Here is a 23,015-nt window from a genome sequence, read left to right as displayed (position 1 = left end):
AGTGATTTGAGGATCAGCATAGTAGCATGGTGCAGAGACAGATGGGACCTCAGCGTGTCTCTAATGAATTTGTTCTGTGGAGACAGTGGATCTGTTCCTGTATGTGCAGTGGTTGAGCTGGAGCTCTACTTATTGACTTGGCCTCAATTCAGGTCCTGCTAAGATAAAGTGCCAGGTGATGACATGAGGGCTCCGCAAGTGATACAGCTACTTCTGATTCCTGTGGCTCCCAGCAAGCATGCTCCCTGTTTGTTTCTTATTAGTCCGGCGGGGGCCGGGAGCCAAGAGGTGACAGCAGCAGTGACGAAGGGGCATAGCTGTAAATAATTGATGGAAAAAGACAGCAGAGATCCATAGAGGAGGGAGGGAGGGGATATTTTTTTGTGAAAAGTTTGCGCTGAGAGTTTCTGTACATCCTCGTTCAACAGTGAAGAAAGGAAGAAAGCAGTGACAGCTACAGCAGTCCTGTCTGCAGTTGGGTAGAGATGAGGAGTAGCATAGAGAAAGAAAGACTGTGGAAAGCATTACGTTCCCCAGAAGACCGCGTGCCCCCAAAGTAAGCCACCTGGGCTGCAGAGATGGAGGAGGAGAGAGTGGTAAAATGTTAGTTAGCATGGCTAAAAGACAACTTTGTTCACACGGGGGAGTCAGTCATGCAAGACAGTGGGTGCAGAGAGGGGACACAGTCAGAGGAATGCTAGCACATCTAAGCCTTTACTCAAAACCACTGTAATTAAGGCAGCTTAACACATCTCATTCTCTGGCAGTGCTTCCTTTGTTCTCCTGAGCTTGGTAATCCAGCTAAGTCTGTCTGGACTACTCACCCACACAGGCTGACCCATCGTCATTGGGCTCAAAGCCCTGGTTGCATCTCTTCTTGGTGCGGCACTTATAGCTGCCATAGGTGTTGGTGCACACAGGGCGGTCAGAGGGGCACACAGAGGGGAACTGGGTACACTCATCTTTATCTGAAGGAGGGGGAGGTGGGAAAGGCAAAGACACTTGAGGAGTTTTAAACAAGGAGACAGCGTGCAAGAGGTGAGGGAAATGTTTCAGCTTACCTGTGCAACGGCCATTTTCATTCAGAGCAAAGCCGTGACCACACTGTAAGACACAGTCAGTATGAAGCAAGAATCTTTACCATCTCATAAAACAATCCCAGTGAAAATTAGTGTAATCGCTTTGACTTAAGACTGTTAGTTGAACTGAGTCTGTGTAAAGTTATCTTTGTTACATCGCAGTGTTGCAACCTGGACCTGTTGCAACGGATCGTGGATCCATAAGTAAACTTGATTTTCCACAAACTGAGAGCACACTGACCATTGTCTTCTGCAGTTAAGACACTGACTACTCAAATTATTTCGGATCCTGCTGCTGCCTTTCGCACAACAGAGAACTGGTTTGGTTCTTGCACCTGTTCTGTTGAGGAACTACAGATGCAAATGCAAATTATGTTAACAAACACACCAGCGCTGTGTTGTTGTTGCTAGGACTAAGCCAATTCTACAGAATACAACTATCTTTTTGTGGGTCAAAGATAAATTTGACAACTGTTTCCGTACCTCTATTTCAACAGTGGGAGTGACTTCATCCTCATCTCTTGGATAATGAATCTCCAACACAGAGTTGATCTCTGAAGGGTCCAAAGGTCGGGCTATTGAGTGGCCATCTGGCCAGTACACTTCAACATTTGTGGCCACATCTTTACCTGTTCAGGTGGGGATCATTCAGGATAGAAGGACACACAAATGAATGATTAATGTGGGGTCATACATAACAATGCATACAGTTGGTAGTCATGAATCTTCCACCTTTATCTTTTTCACTGACTCACATTCTGTGCAGACACAGTGGCACTCTCTTCCCTCCATTAACTGCTTTAATCAGGCACAGAGAAAGCTCGTCTCCTGAGGCCCTCTGTGGCCCTTAATTAAAGTGGCATTTCTAATGTAAACAGATCTTCAGTTACCCTGCCAGACAGGTGTGCTGCCCGGGAGCCAAAGATGATTTCACCTGTTCTGCACCCACATGACCCTCTCATTTAGTGGTGGTGAGTCTATCTCAAATGTCCATCACTGTTCTAAAGTCTGGACGTCTTTTGTGAAGCTACAACCGTGTAACTTCCTACACTGTTAGTGCGTCTGATGTGTGATTGGATGGTCTCCAAGTGAGCAGGGCCAGCAAGCAGCAGTGGGTGGCCTACCAGGCTTGGACAACCACCAGCTGATTGTCCCCGGGGAGGCGAATGGAGACAGGGAGCTTGTTGCTCACAATCCAGGCTGGCTTCCAGCTGCAGCACCTGTCCCCCTCTGCTGGCTTTGTCTACACAGCTCCCTACCCCAGACAGTTTTTGCTCCTATGGGTGCCTAATCAGGCTGAAAGTAATCAAGCGATGATTTCCACATGCTCTCCTTTTCGTTCTCACTGCTCCTCTCTGCAGTGCTTAAAGTATTCAACCTAATTCTGTCTGTTTTATTACCTCCCTATTCTTCAGTAAACACAAGTCGAAAACTTAATTTTCATGAAAGCTTCCTTTAATTTCATTTTTGGATTAATTTAAATGAGCACATAATACTTCGAAAAACAACACACCCATTATTCACAAATAGAATTCAACACTTTTTAGTGGAAACACTGTAGAGGATCAGGTGTGGTTAGCTGAGAAGTTTGATCTCTGCATATTTGTATGGCTCTTTGCATTTGGTCTTACCGAGTCCAAAGTGGGCGACAGGCTCCATCTCACACAGGTACCCTGAGCCACCATCGATAATCCGTGTGTGTGGGCCGCTCTTCTTTGTGTACACCACCACTTTAGCTCCTCTGGCAAAAGCACCAAACTTGGTCCGAGGTATCACTCGCAGCCACGAGTTAGTAAGGCCCTAACACAGAGGTAGAATGAAGAAAAGTTGGCTAAAGAGGACTCAACCTACTGAGTGTCAAGTGTTATTTGGAACATACACACTCACCTGGTTGACCTTGTACACAGAGAGTGGCTGAGCTGCACTTTCACCATGAGACACCAGCAGTTCCAGACGCCCGTCACCATCAAAATCTGTCACAGCGGCTCCTGAAGACCCATTACATGATGTGGCTAATCACTCAAGGAAACACCCTTCACAACATTCACCATCCTCATGTTGGGAAATACGGATATTATGCAATTGTTATGGCACCAATAATGTGGAACGGAAGCTTAAGAGGAAACTCAAATCCTACGTAGAGCTCTGATGCCATCTAATGGTTTGATGCAGTAACAGCAGATATGAGATACACTTTGTGTTTATTGAAGAGATCATAGCAGGAGTTGGTGGTGTAATGTACCACTTTAGTACACCACCACCCACTACGACCCCATCAATGAAAACATAAAGCAGTATTCTCACCGTTTTGACAGTCATGTCAAAGTTTCATGAAAGTGTTATTCATGGCAAAGCTGTGTTGGATTCCATAAAATTTCATTGGTGGATCAAAGAAAGTGCTTGTTGAGTGCATGTTGTGAATTGTTAATGTTTTGCCATGCTTACCAGTTCCTCGCCCCTCAGGCTCTGCAGCCTCCCCAACATTTAACTCTTCTATCTGGGGGTCCCCGTGTTCTCTCCTGCTCACCCTATCGCGACAACGGCACAAAAATATCTCAGAAAATCTCTGCCAAACACCTCAGCACCTACAATAACAAAAGTTTACCATATACTTAAGCTGATTTACTCAAGTATTGTGCTTAATGTGTAGTTTTGAGGGACTTTATGTAAACTTTTACCTGTTTAAAAAAAAAAACATTTTTTTAACTATATTCTTTTGGCAAATACAGTACTAGTTTTACTAAGAATCAAGATTTGATGTATAAAAGATGTAAACAGTCTTGCAATTCAAATATTTTCTATATATATGTGTCTATATTGTAACTTTTACATTCAATTCTTCTTTTAGTTTGTTTCAAATTCTATTAATAAAGAAAACTCACGCAGCTTATAAATCCGAAACTAAGAAAAAACAACAAGAGACTTAAAATAGTTGACAAATGTCGAGAAACAAACCATTGCTGATATTTTTTTTTTAAACTCTCAATTTCCTTTTAATTCTAAACATTTTCTTCATTCGGTATCAAGCGCTGAAGAAGCATTTTCACTCTTTTTCCATCACCATACAATTACTACCTCAGAAGATGGAATATCCAATCATTTGAAGTCATACCAGTCTTTTGGTAAACATACTATATGTACATAATAAATATTGAAAAGTAGAATTTCACTTAAATCAGATGGTAGTGTGCTTAGAGCTACAATAAAATCAGATTTTCACTAAATATTTATTTTGGCCAAAAATAACTTTTATATCTATAGAAAATTTGTTATTGATGACTATTACACTGCTTTCATTCAACTTCATTCATAACTTTGTTTTGTGTTCTGTCTTTTTTGTGGCAAATGAACTAAACCAAAAATATGAGAGCAGGGGAGGTGGCATTAAAGTCTATAACCATAACTGAACAAATACGAACAAAAGGCAAATTACTCTTGAAGGATAGTAAAAAGGCAACCAGATGATCTGATGAACGGATGATCCCCAAAGCCTAACATCTGCCATTAATACAATATTAATTGAAGCTAAATTACTTACACTTATTAATGCATTAGATTAAAATAATATACATTTTTTTTTAGTTTTTGATATCATCTACATGGGCTTTAAAAGACAAAATCATGAGAAGGAGGCAAGTTACAACAAAGTAGAAGTTTAAAAGCCAGCCACCAACTCAATTTACAATTGAAATTTTAACCAGCTCCAAGCACTTTTCATACTTTAAAATTGTGACATTAAAATCTAACCTTTTTAAAGGATTTTCAACACCTGTCAGACTATTATTTTGTGTTCTTATTTGACTGGACTTGTCCTCTGTGTATGTATGACTTAACTTTAAACTGACATCTGCAGAAAAACACTGGAATAAATCATCTGCATTACCTGTTATCATGTACTTTATGTATATCTTCACATCCAGCTTTCCATAAGATGAAAAGAGGAATCTTACTGCACTTAATGTGCTATTACTGTCTGTTAACACCCTAAGCTCAGCTAATAATTGATTAGTTGTAATGAATTAATTAGCTTGGGCACAACAGTTTAAGCAGGTTTTTTTTTTTTTTCGTTTTTTTAACTTTTTCTTTCAGTGTCAGAGAGAGGAATAATTAGCTGATTCGTCTTCATAGTAGACAATAGCAGGTTGTGAAGCAGTGACCCGGGTCGGAGCAGACAGATGGTGTGCCAGAATATTCTGATCCAGGAAATCTCCGGCACGTAAACTGATTATTGAAACTCAACATTTATGCAAATCTAAATCCTGTTGGCACAAATATGCCAAATCAGATGTTTATTCAGACAGGATGGATCCTCCACTAAAAATAAACTGATATGTATCGCAGGTTACATTTTGGAGGCTGAGTTCATTAATATTATCAAGAGAGGAAAGTTAACCACGAGCCAAAAAAGAGACCTAAAACTGTCTTAATGAAAGATTCATTCATGTGTGGAGCAGGAGGAGGAGGCGGGATGCCAGACTAGATAAGTATCCTTGGCTGGGAGTTTTAAATTCTCCTCAGCTTCCGAGCTCACTTTTAGAATATTAAATCAAGATTCAAGAGTAGTCCATTAACCTCATCATCAAACCGCTGTTAAAACTTACTGCCATCTGCATATGCACTTGTAAGTGTGTGTGTGTATCATATTTTTTTCTGTCAGTACCTAAAGAGCCTGTTGGCGGAGGGGCCTCTGTAGGCGATGTTATTGAAGAAGACTTCCAGCTCGTTGTCATTGTCAAAGTCTGCAGCGATGACGGTTCGGACCGGAGATGGCATGGAAAACTTCTGGGAGGCTATGTCCTTAGAAATAATACATGACAAATACATACATAAGTAAAACAAAAATACACTCATACTTATATTATTGGGGAAATTTAGAAGTTATAGCCTGATTCCGATCTCACCTCGACCTGTATTAATCCACAATGCTTATAATAGATTTGTACATCTTCAGGGCAAATACGTAACAACTCAACTGCTCGTTTTTTCATTAAATAACGGTAGATATATATATTTTTTTTTTTGTTAATTCGGGTTCACTGAATGCAGTTTTAAAATGCATTTTGGTGTTATTGTCTTTCTTTAGGTTTCCGATAATCTATTATCAAAACTGCAGTCGCATGACCACCATAAGTATCCTTTTAGTTATTCTCTAGGCTTATGAAAGCACATGAGAATTCTTCAAAATGCAGTTTCCTAGAACCTGCTGTTATCATCTGGCTTGAGAGGCTGCTAAATAACCTGGGGGGCATAAGTTCAGTCTCTACAGCAAACATGTCCATCAATAATCAGTGTCCAGTCCTTGAGTCCGATGACCCTGGCTAATAGTTTAATCTAAACCCCAAAGATAAGAACAACGAGCCTTTTTACATCCTCTGGCATGAGAAAAGTAGACACAAGCCCCCCCCCCCAAAAAAAAAAGTCTAAAGAGCAGAGGAGTTTTTTTTGCATGAGAAAGTAACAGATATCTCCCCGCTTCAGTGACACAGTGATAAGTCAGGAAAGAGTTATAGAGCAGCTCTTCACTTCCCCCAGTATTTACTCCCTGTTTTAATTATAAGGCTCATAAAGCTGCAGGGGTGGGGAGCCGCCCACAGTGACCTTCTCATTCTCAGGTGAAGGAGAGGGGATGGCCATCTGAAGCCATGAGGGAGGAAGACAGGGATTGCTCTGCATTTACTATATATTACCCCTAAGTGCATGCACTGAAAGAAAAAAGACTCAACAAAACTGGACTGAGCCTGGAAACTAAGATCAGCATTTAGTCTAAAATTTTATTCATGCAAAGAATCTAACTATGGATCAACTTCAGTCCATTTTATAACTATATAAGGATTTTTTTTATTTCTTATGTCAATCAAATTACATACCAAAAAACAAATTGTGAAAATTCTAAATATTTTTTGCACCTAAAATTGAGTAAGTGTCCCTAGCTTTTCTAATTTAAAATCCATAATAAAAAAAAACTGTGGATGGGTGGGGATGTTGCACTCATGTGTGTGTTAAACCTACTTCAAGGAGAACCTCCCCAATAGATTTTAATTAAAGCATAAACAGGTCGGCACTTTCCACCACAAGGCAAGCTGCTGGTTCAGCCCAATTTAATTGGCGGTTTACTGAACCGATACAACAGCTTCATTATGTGTGCCAAAGGTCAACATGGCTATTGGAAGTGTCAGCTTGTGCACGTGAAACGGTGTTCTGGGCTTGTGATTTAACAAATTTGGTTTTAAAAAAAAAGAAAGAAAGAAAAAAAATAAATTGGCCCGCTAATTCAATTTGTCTTCAGCGAGTGTGTGTAGTAGTAAGCGCGCGCGTGTGTGTGTGTCACTCTGATGGAACTGTCTCCGGGCTAAGCGTCACACATTAACCCTTTACTTGACCCCTATAAAGATGCCTCCTGTGACGTTTATGTCTTCGGTAAAGGATGTGGGTTTAGGAGGTGACAGGTAGATCACTGAGCATGAAACCTCTGCAGATTTACACACAGCACGGGCCATCTCGCTCTCTGCGGCTCGTAAAGGTAAAACACAAACAGATGCACATTTCTGGCTGTCTCACAGGGGTGGACCGTAGAATTATTGATTGAGTAAATCACCACCCATGCGTCTTTAAATACCACTTAAACCCAAAGTGGGGCCAGCGGTGAGTGGTGCTAACTCATTAGCCAACTGTTAGGACTGATAACATTGTGATTCACATAGGTAATAGATGAGATTTGTTGTTTTTGTGCAGCTTGCTCATTAGACATTGATTTTTGGAAGAATAGAGACCAACATTCTCTCTCTGAAACTTCCACTTCAGCAGCCATAATAGATTATTTGATGGGGTGAATCATTAAACACTTAGATTGCATATGATCAATGAATGCTGGTAACTCTCGATATTCCGCCTGTGAGCAGTTTTCATTGCAACTATTTTTCACCCAAGAGTAAACGAAATAAAATGCACGTGTGATTTCCAGTGAAACGTGTAACCTTCAAAATGAAGTCAGATCTGAGTATCTTCCATTTGACTACGACTGATGATTTCTTTTACATCAGGGAGTGTGTGAATATCGGAAAATGTGGAATCATTTGAAATGTTAATGCATAATTCAGTGTTTTATATTACTTACCCGTAGAAAGTCAGATTTAAACGCATTTGACTCATTTTTTGAAGCAGACATAAAGTATCTCATGAAACATCACAACTACATTACACAGTGGTAGTCTACCAGAAACATTTCAATCATACTTCTAAAACCTGCCATTCTGTCAGTGTCACCAAAAAAATTGTGTTGTCTTGTGAGCAATATCAATCAAAATCTTACAATGTTTTTCCACCATGTCAGTGAGATCTTTATGTAATCTTACTTGTCTGCCTCATCTTACTAAATCCTGAAAAAGTCATTATTGTACAATATTGCCCTGACAGGGATCCGTTCTTGTATGTATAAAGTAACTTTATGTGTATTGCATTGTTTTAGGGCTCCACGGTGGTGGTGTGGTGCCTCTTACTGTAAGGTGACAGTGCTGAACTGTCACCTTACAGTAAGAGGGTTCCTAGTTTAAAAGAAACAACCAAAAAACAACAAAAAGGAAGAAAAAGTGCCCGACCAAGAAACACAACAAGTGATTTGAGTATTGTTGTGTGGAAAGAGATTTTCATCAGCACGTGCGTTTTATCAATGGAAAAGTCCCCTTTCATATCTGATTTTTGTGGTTAATTGTCCAGAATCCTACTGAAAAGAACTCTTTATCAGAACTTTATCAGCCGTGGTGATTCTGGTGAGAGGAACTCTACTTTTATTCTTTCATCTAAAGAAAATCATTCTTGCAAGTGTTGGTTCACTGGAACCAGTTGATGACAATTTGATGACTGGTTGAACTCAACCTCACTGATTGATCAGAGAAAAGTGTATTTGGGAAGGCCTGAAGAAGTTACAGGGTGTTTTAGGGCCCAATGTTGTGAATATGAGTGCATCACACCATTCTTTGAAATGGCAGCTTGCACTAAAATATTGTCCCATTTCGATCAGCTGTGTCATTTTTGACTCTGTGACACAGCCAAGCGAGATCTAACCAAGCCTCATATACATGCTCCTTCTTCTTTCTGGTAATTCAAATTCATTTCAAAATGTATTTACCTGGCAAGTAATTGGCCAACTTGGCTGACATCATAAACATTCCGTATAATACATATTTATGGAACAGATATATGTCTGACAGATGATAAGCAAGTAGAATATTCTGCATGTGATAGCTCAAAAGATGATAGGATGTTTGTGATTTGGGAAAATCACTGAACACATTTTTCCTCACAACCTGTATGCCTTTTCCTCCATACAAAATAATATTTACAAAGAAAAAATATGCAAAAGAATGCACATGAAGATGTGCGCACCTCTCATATTCTCCAGGCCATGCATACACTCAGTTTTACATCAATGTAACCCAATACGAGGTGGAAACAAATCATTTCACTGAGATTGCTCAGTATGAAAGGGATTTTTACACAGTATACACTTATTTATAGTAGCTGTCATGGTATGTGAAATTTTTTATCTTGGTTTGTTCATGCTTTTCTGTGTAGTTCTTGTCAGTTATTTAGTCATCCGTTTTTATTAGGGTTTTTGCTGTCGTCTTGATATGTCTTTTTGTTCATAGTTTCTCTTTGGTGGTTCTCTGGTCTTGTTCTCGGTTATTGATTTGTTATCAGCTTTCTTCAGTATCCTTTAGTTACAGTCGTGTTTTGTAATTGTTAGTTTCTACTTTGATCAGTTAATCTGGTCTTGCCTCAGTTCAGTTTAATTCTTGTTTTACATTTTCACCCACAGCTCCCTCAGTTTCTCTCCTGTCAGCTTCACTGCCTTAACCTGTGTTCATTACCCTCAGCTGTACTCATTCACTAATCAGTCTCCCCACAGTATATAGTCTCCTTATAGTGTGAGAAGCTTTGCCAGATTTACTCATTTGTTTTCTTTCAATGAAATGATTTGTTATACAACTATTCCCTCTCGATTGCTGTTCCCACAGTTGGGTCCTCCATATCATCGACCTTGTGACAAATTGTGCTTGTGATAACTGTCTACAACCATGCTTCATATGTAATGATATTGGAAAACCTCTTTAATAAGCCTTTAAAGATGAAAAACTTATTCTCTGGGAGCAGACTGTCTCGTAGTCTCACGCAGGATTCTTTAAGAAAACAGCAAACATACCATCTGTGCATCCATGTCTCCCTGCTGATTATCTTACAGAATATATACTGTACAGGCTGTGCGCTCATGCAGTGCAGATCAAACAGGAGCTGTTGGTCCTCCACTGTAGCCCCGAGGTGATGCGCATTTTGGCCCCTGGTTTATGATCCGACGATTTCTTTTTACTTCTGTAAGGCCTTTGCTCTGAACTTAGAGAGCTGATCGCTTGTTACTTTATTAATTCAGCAGTTTTTCTTCTGTGAGTGATTACAGAACTTAATCATCACATTAAACTGATTTCCTTAGTCTTTGCTTCACTGACGAGCAGTGTTGGGGAAGTTACTTTAAAAATGTAATCCGTTACAGTTACAAGTTACCTTGTTTAAAATGTAATTGTAGTGTAACTTTTTGGATTACTTAAAAAAAAGTAATGTAACTAATTACTTTTGGATTACTTTTGGATTACTTTTACCTATTTATGGTATAGGATAATCTGTATATTATCTGTATGATTCCATCTGTATTTATCACATTTATTTATACCATGATATTTTTCTTTTCATTGTACTGCCATAACTACATTATACATTCTCTGCACATACATGCATTTCTCTAGGTAATTGATCTATTCTGCACATATCTATTAACCATCTTTCCTTACACTAGCTGTAAATAACTGCATTTTATCTCTAAATACTGCATGCTATACATCTGCACGCGTTACACTTGATAAGATGCCAAACTGCATTTCATTAATACATGTGCAATGACAATGAAGTGCTCTACTTTAGTAATAAATCAGCAAAGTAAGACTTTTACATCACATTTTATTTTTCTTTGCACACCCTTGCTTGTGTGTGTGCGCCAGTACTTCCGGTGAAAACTTCCGGTGATTTGACAGCTAGCGCGTCAGGTTATGGCCAGTGGCCGTAAACAAAGGTTAACTTATAGCCGAGAAGAAAGATGATAATATAACGTAGCTAAAAAGACTAGCTTTCTTCAGTAGCCTAATGCTTACCGATTTAGCAAGCCTAGCAGCCTCGTTGCTAATGCTAGCCGCCGTAACGTTAGCAACCATACCCGACGTCAAGGAGTTGGCTGAGCAGGGGCAAGAGTATGGGGCTGGCAGAGTTAACTTCATAATGGGTGAGTGCAGGTTTCATTCACTTGTTTTCATTCTTTCACAGGATTGATTCACTTCATTGGTTTATCCGATTGCTGGCCGCCGAGCCATTATGTGTCTGGGTTTGTGTAGGTTACTGATCATGGTTGTTAGCCGATAGTCAGGTTGTGTGATGTGTGTGTGAGTGTGTATTTTTTCTATGGGTACATGCCATTGACTGTATGAGCGGTCTGTGCTCGTTTTTTTATTTTTATTTAATTAGATTGGAGATACTAATTAATACTGAGGGGGGGCTGGTCCCGGGGAAAATTGCCAGGGCCGATTTTTTTTCCCCAGTCCGACCCTGCCGCTCTGTACTTCTGTCACTGCAACCTCGCACAAATTGTAATCCTGTTAAGTAACCCCCATTCTCACTGAATGTAACTGTAATCTGAGTACATCGTTTTTGCTTGTACTGTAACGGATTACAGTTACTTTTATTTTGTATCCTTTTACCGTAACGCCGTTACATGTAATCCGTTACTCCCCAACCCTGCGAGCATCTCAGTTTTAAATTTGATAAAAATGTGCTTCTTCTTTACTGTCATGCCTGTTTAGCTGTGAGGCAAATAATGTCCATGCATATATTTTCTATACACGATTAATCCAATTTAGGTTTGGGGGGGGGCTGGAACCTATTCAATTCAATTCATTTTTATTTATATAGCGCCAAAAACAACAAATGTCATCTCAAGGCACTTATATAGTAAGTCCAATTCAAGCCAATTGGAATTCAATTAATTAATAATAATCATAATTCATAAAATAATCCAATTCGTTCATATAGAGCCAATTCAAAAACAATTTCCTAGCTAAGAAAACCAACAGATTGCACTGAAAACTTTTTGTTTTTCGGTCCAATCTCCCGGCCTGAGCGGCGTGCCTGTAGAGACAAACAACCACACACACACTCCTCGGGACAATTTAGAGGCACCAATTAACCTAAGATGCATGTTTTTTGGACGGTGGGAGGAAGCTGGAGAAAATCCACGCATACAGAGGGAGAACATGCAAACTCCACACAGACAGGCCGCAGGCGTGAGCACAAATAATGTATTCATGTGCAAATGGGGAGTAAGGAAGTGGAAGTGAGGTTTGTGCACGTGGGTATAGTTTTTCAATGATCAAGATCTATGAAAGAGAACCATACGTATGCAAAGCTTCATAAATCTGACTAAAAGAATGCTTATGCACATTCAAAGACACGTCAAAGACCTTTTCAGTTTCAAAACTACATTTTAAATCCACATTTCCTTTTTTGCTAAACTTTCCGTAGCTTAGCTGCTGTCCGCCTACTGATGTAATAACTATGTTGTTCTGTGTGAAACTGAAAACTGACCCTACTTGTAAATGTATATATAGTTGTTTTTTTTTTCAAATCTGATCTTTGTTTCCCTTTCCTACATATTAATCAATTGAGATTATCAGTCTCCAACTTCCAACTAAAGTTGTTTTCAAATGTTTTTATGTGGATGCCCACACAATGTTTACATTACTGTATATGTACAACTGTAAGTCCCTAGTCATTGTGTTTTGACTGTCTGTGCAACCAGAGCTTTCAAATATGTACATTTGAATCAGGTCTAAACCAACATGCAAACTGAGCCAATACTGACAGAGGGGAAAAAAGGGTGTTTGGATTTTCATGCATGTTGTGTTGATAAAATATGTCGGGGACTAACCTTGAATTTCTGTTTGCGGTTATTCAGCTGGATGTACAGGCGGTGGGGTCCATTCCAGTTCCCATAGACAATGTCTGTCTTTCCATCACGGTTAAAGTCTGCCAGAGCCAGCCCTCTTCCATGCTGCATGGGGTCCTCAACACCTAAAATCATAGGCTGATTTGCTCTGTTATACAAAAAAAAGCCTTTCTTGTGTATTGTTTCTACACCAGATTCATATGATATGTCAAGAATGAACTACAAGGTTCTGCTCTATTAAACTACCCGTGCTCTTACCAGCCTGCTGTGCCACATCAGTAAAGGTTCCATCTCCATTATTCCTGAACAGGAAGTTGGATCCGTACTCATTGTCGCAAAAGACATCTGACAGAGTTTGACTGACAATGGGCCCCACCACAACGCCTCTCCCCCCTGCACGGTGAAACAAGGCGAGGCAGTAAGATAAAATTAGGCAGCCAAACAGAGGGAGAGTCAAGTAAAAAAAAGGAAGCGCGATAAGTGAAACGATGTGGGGAGCAGAGGAAGAGAAATCAGCTCCATAACAGAGGTGAATGGCAAGAGATCATTACTGTCTTTCCGAGCCATTTGCTCTGAGCATGGAGAGTCTTTCTGCTGACACAAACACTGACTCTGATGTGCAACATACACACAAACACTGACTCTGATGCGCAACATACACACAAACACAGGTAAATACACCTTCTGTGTAAGCACAAGCACAAACAAATACACAAGCACAGCGGTGCACTACATCTTGAGAATGTTTTGCATCAACCAAAACCTAACAGTAAATTTCTCCTTTTGAAAAGATCTCTGTGGCTGCTCAGTACACTCTCAATATCACCACAGGATTTTCCAATGACTTTCTATAAAGTGAAGTATCTCACTAAAGTGTTTCATCTCAGACCAGCAGAGTTTAATTATGTAGTTGAAAGAGCTTTGATTGCCCTTCGTGTATGTGGAGTCAGTGCTGTGAGCCAGGACTTGGTCCTGATTTACTGGGCTGCTCCATCAGGCCAGACAAATATCACTCGCCCCCTGCAGCCATAAACCACTAATGTCTCTCAAGAGATATGTAACCATCAGATATACAACTTCCCTGGCTGTCCCTCTGCCCCGATTAACGGCAGTTTGACGACAAAGCCATCTACCGTACATTATTCACAGTAATTCTGAGCCAGCTCCCTCGTGGATCAGATGATGTCCTTCATGTAAAAAGACCAAAGAAGATGAAGATTCATTCTGCTGCTCTCAAACATAAAGTCATCTCCCATTTTCCAAACTTACTGGATCATTTGTATAAAGGACTTTTCAGTGGTTAAAATGTCACAGATTTTTTCTTTCTTTCAAAAGTCAGTTTGGATATATATGTGTGTAGATATATATATATCAATATTGTATTGTCTGTTGAAACAACATAAAGCACTCAAAATCAGAAGGGTTAGGATTAGGGTTAGTAGACAAAAAAATATCAAAAATATTAAGTCAATAGATTGTGTAAAACCTTTAAATACTGCAGCAAATCAAAATGAGAATCAGATAAAGCCTGTGATGAGAGACACTTTATTCATACTTGTACATTTATTCATTCAGAAGATAGTCAAAAAGATGGATTTTTTTTTCATGTGACATCTTGGTCTTCATTAATTTTGCTAACAAAATATACATATAGGACACGCAGAGCCATGACGGCAATATAGTGTGCATTTTACCTCTCAGCAAAACTTTGTTAACTAAAGCTGCTGATCTCTAACCACTGATTTTACTGGATTTATAATAAATAATAATGTAAAATAGTGCCATCAACTTGCATTCTCGATTAAAAATGTTCAACTCCCACAGGATGTACAGCCTTTCTTGTTGATAATGATGAAAATTGATGAGATTTTCTCATATAGCTGCATATGAAAGTGTTGAGGAAAACTATGTAAAGCTGTGATAGATGCCATCTTTGAGCAGTTGATATGGTCTGATGTATGTCTGTAAAACCCTTTCCAGGGAGGTGCCCTGTGACTTTGAGATTAACAGCTGACAAAGCCAAAAGAGCCCACAAGTCCTCTTTTTTCCTGTCCCTTGATCATTTCTTCTTACCTGGAACTTTTCCAGCTTCCTCATACTCCTTGACAAGCCTCCTCTGCATACTAAAGTCCTATAATTCAAACTCTATGGGGACAACAGGTACAAGCACCTCTGCTGATGTCAGTATAAATCTCACTGAGGGTCCGGTCGTGCTGTGGCACCTTGATCTACTTCACACAGCCACCATAAGTTCTTCATACCCACCAATTAACTTGTTGACTCCGGCTTCCTCCGCCACGTTGGAGAGGGCAACGACGCCCTGTGAGAGGTCACTCGCTGCCTCGTCCATTTCAATGAGAGCATGAGGACCCACATTTCCACTGGCGTAGCTAGCGATGTAGATAGCATAACGGCCTGTACCCTGAACAGAAACAAATGTAGTTTCCATTTAATCGTATGCTCTATAATCATATAAACTTTTTTTATATCCTTCACATGTTTTTGAGATCCCTGCTGCAGCCCCTGAACCTCAGAAGTAATAAAAATCTAATTACTTGTGCTCATAAAACACACAAAAAAAAGCGTTTTTACACAAGTAAACACCATCTTTTTTTCAGACAACTCAACTCAAAGACTAGCAATAAAAAAGGTGCTGAGTACATAAATCTACAGAGTATTTTGTATAAACTGCATGAAATAGATCGACATAGCAACAATGTCATTCGCTGGTTTGTGGACTCAAGCTTTGAAATCTCAATCTCTTGATGAACGATGAACGGAATGAATGGATCTCGATGAGAAACACAGTAACTTCCAAGTACATCGAGCAATCGCAGTGTAGCCATGCGCATATTCTACTCTGAATGGAACTATAATTCATAGAATAAATATCCTGCTCTTTGAAACACGCATAACTGGTGATTGAGAACCTCAAGTAATCAGGACAATGTTTAGAAAAACAAGAGAAACACAGAGTCTCCCCCTGCTGGTCATAATGCAAAATCAGGGTTAATGCATTTACATAATTTTGAAACTGTTTACTGTTCTTTATCTCTCTATTTGTTTTTCGCCATTTTGGAGCCAGCCGTGAACACAACATTGAAGTATCACACCTACAAATTGGTGCACTTATAATCATTCCATAATCATTCCTTTGCAGCTCTATGTAGTATCTGCTGTCATTGTCAAGCATTTGGTATCGAGCAGTTAGTGTGAAGAGAGTTTTGTGAGATTTTCTTCAAAAACAGAGATCAAATTAAACAGAAATAAGATCCATTGCACAGCTAATCAATAAGCTGGACATTGCTGCAAAGCTATTTTAAGAGAAGAAGAGCAGTGCATAAGTGGGTTGTTTTCATGATGTCTCCTTGTTATTATTATTGACACCAACTTTAGATAAAAAAAAAGAAATGGCAAATAATTTGCTAAAACGTTAGTATTTATGAGACCAAAACAGGATCAAATTAGTCATATGTAAAAAAAAAAACATACTTTTTCTTGAAAAATGTTTCCTCATTCTTCATCTTTGTCAATACAATACACCTTTTCCTGATCAAACCTCTTCCGTCCCCCTTTATCTCAGCTTACACTGTTTCTTACCCTTTACCCCTTTTTCTCAGCCTGTCTCCCTCGCTCTGCCTCCCTTTGGAGATTAATTTCACACTCCATTATCAGCTAGAGTCCCTGCAGACACAAACCCACAGACGGAACCACACTAATAGACTACACACTTGATTCCAATGAGCTTTCCCACCAGGCCAAATATTTTCCCATCAATACAAACACATGCACATATACAAAACCACACAAAAACAAACCATTTCCCAGCTGCATTGAGCTCACGATATTTTTTACAAAACAAGGAAGGTAAAAAGTCCAGTTGATGTAAATGTCACATAAATGAGGTTTCACACACATACACGCACACACACTAAGAAAATGAACTACAATAGGAGACCTGAAGGCCACTGGCTGTTACTTAACAAACTTAAAAGTCAACGATTTTTCAATAAGTCTTCACCCAAGGCTAATTTCTGTCACTGGAATTGGCAGCATGAATAGTGCGAGACGCATTCCTGCAAAGTGCATGTTTGTGCAAAAGCTGCATGTACCTCACCGTCAATCTTTAAAGCCATCACAGAGGAGCCTGAAAAAGCTACCATCTCTAATGCCTTTCTTTTGTTGTCAGAAAATGTATATTAACCTTTTTTTGTCCTGTTTTATTGGAACATATTTCAGTTTCAAAAATCCATTTATTCCCTTCTGCCAGCCCCTTCAAAGTGAACCGATCCATTAGTTCGATGTGAGACCCCTCAATACGTCACCCTCATCAGTTTGTACAAGAATAATAATAGGATGTCACTTTCAAGGAGACTGGGAGAGACAGAATGGTTGGATGAAAAACGCACCTCTTTTGTCTAAAGATAACACTTTATTTATGAGTAAAAGAGATTCAACACATTGGCGACACAGCTGACGATACAGATTGCTTTGGCAATGGCCAATGTAACCTTCTGCTGTTGTTCCAGATATGTTCCAATAAAACATATTAAGCAATATGAGCAGTCGATCTGCTTGAACTAGCATGCACGAGCGCACAGTGTGGCTTTGGCTTCTTCTAAAAGAATTACACCATTAAAAGCAGATATCTTTCCAATCTGTTTGGCACCTGCACATCCTATCAGTGCTCAGTGAGATGGGACTGTGGTTAAAAATTCTATTGTAATCTCTGCTGTCCTCTTCCCACTATTACCGTCTTTATCCCGTCCCCTGATTAGATGTGAGAATTGCGCGTGTGTGTGAGATAAGAGACAAAGAAAGAGTGTCTCAGTCAGAAGGAGGGCAAAAGGAGAGAAAACAAAGGGACTAAGAGAAAGAAGGAAGATGCTCCGGGCAGAAGAAGTAGTGTGCAGTCATCACTCCCCTCCCTCTACGATGTTCTGTAAAACAAACGAGCCTTTGCTTCTGTAATTACACTGGTGCGATGGACAGAAGAGAGAAAATGCCACACCATTTCCCCAAATGAACTGTCATAGCACATGCTGAGAGGGGTGGCGTCGGCAGGGCATGAGTTATCACTGGTAAACAAACAGAAGCACCCGTGCATGTACGCAGAAGACTCCAGTGGGATTTGATGTGTGTGGGGCAGATCTACATACTGTACTCCCTTCGGCGTGTGTGCGTGCAATACCTTTCTGTCCACACAGGCCACTGAGCGCCCAGCCATCGGGTTGGCTACATCTCGGTGCTCGTTAATATCATCGTTCAGCAGATCCTCAAAGCGCCCATTGCGAAACTTGAACAGCTTGTCAGAATATGTTGCCCGACCTTGATGCAGGGAGATACAGTTCACAAAGACTGTGTGGAGTAAAGAGGCATTATACAACATAAGAACCGCTGGAAACAAAAAAAAAAGCAGGCTGCTGTGGCTGATATGTGAAGCAGGAGTTTTAATAAGAAATGACAGAGGTGGCGGTGTGTGCTCCGGAACTCTCTGTATGATTAATAGCAGCGTAAAGCTTATCTGTTATCTGATGAAGACTCAGATGAGATAAGAAAATGTGGCTGCTTACATTTTCTCCAGCTTTTTTTTTTTTCTTCTGGATGAGAAAATCTTGTGTGTAAGTGTGTATAAACTGTATGTATTTGCATCCGCTTGTACTGTACCAGAGAAGGCGTTATTGGTGTTGAGTACATAAATCTCCTCCCGTCCGTCCCCATCTATGTCACATGCTGTCACTCCGATGGCGTTGCCTTGACGGTCTCTCAGGGCATAGTATGGGGAACTTTGGTCGTCAACAGCGATGTTGACAAGCCTTTTCTTCTGCTTGTCGTACTTTAGCACCAGGTTTGGGCCGTTGTAGCTGTCAACAGGGCGAAATAGCAAAACGTTACATATATTCAACAGTTCATGAGGTGTAACTGATCATGCTGCCTAAACATTCCACAAAGCTGCTTTAATCTTTGAACTAATTAAATTAAAGCCCCTCCGTAATTAGCTCAAATCTTAAATCTTCCACCAGTTTTACACATACAGGTCTCAATGAGCTTGGGCAGAGTTGCTCTGTTCTGTTTGGAGAAAGTGCTTCTCTGATTTTTTTTTTTTTTTTACTCACTTGCAGGCAAATGAATGCATGAAACCTACATGCTGAGCACATTAGCCTTCTGCCAAAATACATGCTTTTTAAATTTCATTCTTTCATTCATTTCTTTATTTGCTATATTCCATACACATCACTTTGGAACTTATTATTGTGACACATCAAATAATTTTTGAGCATTGTATGTCTAACTTTTCAGAACTGTGTTTTTACAGTGTGAGCATATTGCCCCCAGTTCTGCCCATGATGACACTCCAGCATATTTCTTTTTCCATGTCACTGCAGAGATCAGCAAGTCTCTCCTGAGGTGGAATTATTATGCTATTGTGCATTCTGGTCCACTGACAGATGTAGACATATAAAGTGTTTCAAATGAACACATAAAATGGTCAAAATAAAACCTCTTCAAACTACACATGAAACACTACATATTTGTAATATTGCATCTCAACCTCATCCTATTTTACAATCACGATTATCGCCTTTTCATGTCACAGACCATTTCAGGCAGATGCTGATGTGTCGTTTTAACGATTTTAGCAATCCACTGAGGTGATCTGGCAACATCATTACGAATGCCTAAAAATGAGAAACTAGCAAAGCTCTGTCTGTGGCTCCCTCCTCATCTCTGCATCAGGGTTGCAGCTTGAGACTGTTACAGTGACCCCACGCAGAGATAACACCAGTTAAAAAGAATTTGTAATCGTCAAACTTTTCACTTTTGTCACAGGAGTTTGACAATAAATGTGTGCAGTTCTGTATCTACAGCAGCTGCATGGTTTCTGCTGCAGATGCACATCGACCATGTCAGCTGAATAACAGGAGGTGGGCGTTTTTATTTTAATGTAAACAAAATGTGCAAAAATGAATCTTTCATTTTAGGGAGCAGATGAACACAGATTTTCTTTGGTTATGTAACAACCATTAAGTCTATGTTATCACCACTAGTTTTTGGTAGTTTCTGTCATGTTTCTGTCATGTCGGCTTATCAAAATCTGAAGTGATGTTGCGGTGGAGTAGTTTAATCTCTCGTTTATCATCATCATCATTAAGTTAAAAAATTTAAATGTGTTGATTCTCTGGTTGTAACAAAGTTGTTGTTAACTCTTCATTTTTTACATCAGTTGTGTGTGAGCGTAGTTAAATCATCTTTGTCTTATCTGGTCAGGTAAAAAGTACTAACTGGCAGATTTTGATTAGAATGTTAAATCCTTAATATCCTCTGGAATATAAAGCAGGGGAGGTAAAAACAAAAAATAAATCCAACTGAAATATTTCATGCAGAACAGAATTCGTTGGGGTATCTATACTTGCTTAACTTGATGATTCATACGATTTTTATGAAGCAAAGTTTTTACATTTTGCTGAATTTAACCTGGAACTAGATTGAATTATACGTAAATATTTATTTAACTTCCAAACATCTTTTAATTGCTATAGATGTTTGTATAAACTAAAGATGAAAGAAAAAAACTTTGGAAGTTAAGTTAATCATACTATGACTACTGAAGGTCAGCAACACAAGTGTAATATAAACTATATAGAAGCAATTCATGCGAAGGTTCCTGTAATGGCAGATGAAATTACTTTCTCTATGAGGCTTTGGGATGAGTTCCTGCCAGGGATACCTGCTGAATAGGATGTTTTGGCTTAATGACATTTAGTAAGCACGCTCATTTTGGCTCATCTATATTCTGTTAAACATTAAGACACTCATTGCTGCTTCATTGGATAGAAGCAGGCTTGCAAAACTGTTCCCATCAATGATGTTCTTTTCAATCACATCCATTTTCCTCAGTTGGGTGAGCCTCAGGGCACCTTGCTGTCTCTCAGCTTTTTACCTTTGTCGTTAATGTTTAACTTATAACTGTATAACATTTTTAAGTCACTCTTAAGAGTTAAAGAATACTCAAATTGCTCTGTGCATTAAAAAATAAATCAGCTATGACACCGTGCTAACATCAACGTTACGTTAACTGTGAGCGACATTAGGTGTTCTACGCTTTTCTCACCCAGCTACAAATATCTCCAGGTCACTGTCCCCGTCCACATCAGTAACAGCCACGCCATAGTTGAGCTGAGTGGGGTTGTTTTCGTAGTCCGGAGGAAGGACGGTCTTGGTTATAGCTGAGAACATGGGCTCTGATCGCTGAGCCGAGGAGCAGACGGGCAGGAACAAAAGCAGCCACAACATTCTCACCTGATGAACAAAACACACTGTTTGCAACATGAAACTAAGACAGAATGATGTTTTTTTTTTTATATGGATTTTGTTCTTTTAGCATCTGCTAAATTTTGTTTTTTGTTGTATCGTTAGTTTGTTACTCACTTGAATAGCATTTTAAGAAAATACAGGCTGTAATTGCTTACACTAAAAAGCAGAAAAGCACACAATGAACTGCACCATGTCCTGAGAATGACAATCAAATATAAACTGCAACTATAACTGCAACACACACGCCGTGGTTGCTAATTCTACAAATCCACTGCAGGGAAAATACCATTGGGAGAGTTTTCTGCTATACTCAGACAAAAATATGACTGTACACTACTGCTATCAGCAGCATTCTGCAGCACTAGATCTGAACAACCCATCTAATATAGACAGGATGAGGAATTATAGAACAGAAAATCCATACATGGAGCAGGGCATTATGGTGAGCAAAGTGGAAACCAATATGACCTGATACAACAGACCCTCGGTGCTCTCTCCTCTGAGACAGTGACCAACTATATACTTTTTTTTCACACAGTGGGACAAAGGGCTTTGTAATGTGTAAAAGCCTATTTAGTGGACTAAAAGAACATAAAATAAGTGATACAATTTGACTTGTGAAGTGCAGGCAGGCAGAGGTGGAGTTTCTGATGCTCAGTTTGAAGAAAGTAAAGAAGTGAAATGTGGCCGAGGAAGAAGAGCAAAGGGTCACCTTCTTAAGGCTAAAATAAAAATTTTACACACACACACTCACGCACACACGCACACACACACACACACACACACACACACACACTAAATGTAGTTTACAAGCTGACAACTTGATTTTCTCTGCCTGTGGATTTATGAACACTGCCTTAGTCATTCCATCTGTGATGCCTATGAGACGCTCTGCCATCTCTGCTTCCACACTCCTGCAGATTGTCTTTTTCAGCTCCCAGTGTCCAGGTGATATATGGCTCTTTAACGTCTCCTCCAACAATTCAATTTAAGATAAAAACCTACGAGCTGTTTAGGTTCTCAAATGCACGTCTGCAGTGAGAAGAAGCACCTTGGCTGACACCTGCAGAAATACGGCGGGGGCAGACGCTAGCTTTCCAGGCAGGCAGCGCCAGCGATAAGGCTCAATGGAGAGCTGGTAGCAATAAAGGCTGCAGCTGTTTGCAAGAAGGGTTAATTAACAACAGTTTCTCCCCATTAGAGCAGGACGTGATGACAAATGAGCCAGCCAGTTCGAGACAACAGAAAGCAGTTTTAAAGATTTGCATATATACTCCATAAATAGGAAGAGTGAGGTATAAATCAGAAAGGGAGAGGAAGAAAAGAAAAGAAAAACCTGAAAGGTAAAAAAAAAAAAAAAAGTATATATAAAAAAAACTCTGCAAACTCTGAAAATGCACTGCAAAACAGACAATTGCTGGAGAATTTAGCACAAGTAAATGTATGGACTTCAGTGTCCATACATGTGAGGGACACAGCTGGAGCTGGAAAAAAATGGGAGGGATCTCCACTAATTCAGAAAAGAGAGCCGTAAAAAAACAAAGACAAAAGAGTCATTGGAAAAAATAGGGACTTTTTGG

At 39.7% G+C, this 23,015-nt stretch overlaps 1 protein-coding gene across 1 annotated transcript; it reads right to left on the bottom strand.

Moving 5' to 3' along the window:
• Positions 1-315: 315 nt before the first annotated feature.
• On the bottom strand, positions 316-21,414 carry LOC142399723 (cartilage acidic protein 1-like). The gene is made up of 14 exons (XM_075484297.1): positions 21,233-21,414; positions 18,787-18,983; positions 18,311-18,447; positions 15,385-15,541; positions 13,378-13,512; positions 13,102-13,244; positions 5,740-5,876; positions 3,525-3,607; positions 2,967-3,067; positions 2,711-2,879; positions 1,563-1,708; positions 1,062-1,104; positions 825-968; positions 316-570 (listed from the first exon to the last, which is right to left on the bottom strand). Exons 1-14 carry the CDS (start codon positions 21,412-21,414, stop codon positions 455-457), a joined length of 1,890 nt encoding a protein of 629 aa, XP_075340412.1. The 3' UTR covers positions 316-454.
• Positions 21,415-23,015: the final 1,601 nt, after the last annotated feature.

Source organism: Odontesthes bonariensis, chromosome 2 (assembly GCF_027942865.1).
Source record: "Odontesthes bonariensis isolate fOdoBon6 chromosome 2, fOdoBon6.hap1, whole genome shotgun sequence".
NCBI classification, from domain to species: domain Eukaryota; kingdom Metazoa; phylum Chordata; class Actinopteri; order Atheriniformes; family Atherinopsidae; genus Odontesthes; species Odontesthes bonariensis.
Note: the sequence above shows the minus strand (reverse complement) of the source record. Positions and strands in the feature narration are given on the sequence as shown.

Excerpts from the sequence above, each read along its gene's own strand:
- LOC142399723 (XM_075484297.1), bottom strand. The coding sequence starts at position 21,414 with ATGTTGTGGCTGCTTTTGTTCCTGCCCGTCTGCTCCTCGGCTCAGCGA. Across the intron at positions 18,984-21,232 it reads CTGGAGATATTTGTAGCTGG|CTACAACGGCCCAAACCTGG; the intron begins GTGAGAAAAGCG and ends CCCTGTTGACAG. Across the intron at positions 13,245-13,377 it reads TGATGTGGCACAGCAGGCTG|GTGTTGAGGACCCCATGCAG; the intron begins GTAAGAGCACGG and ends CTATGATTTTAG.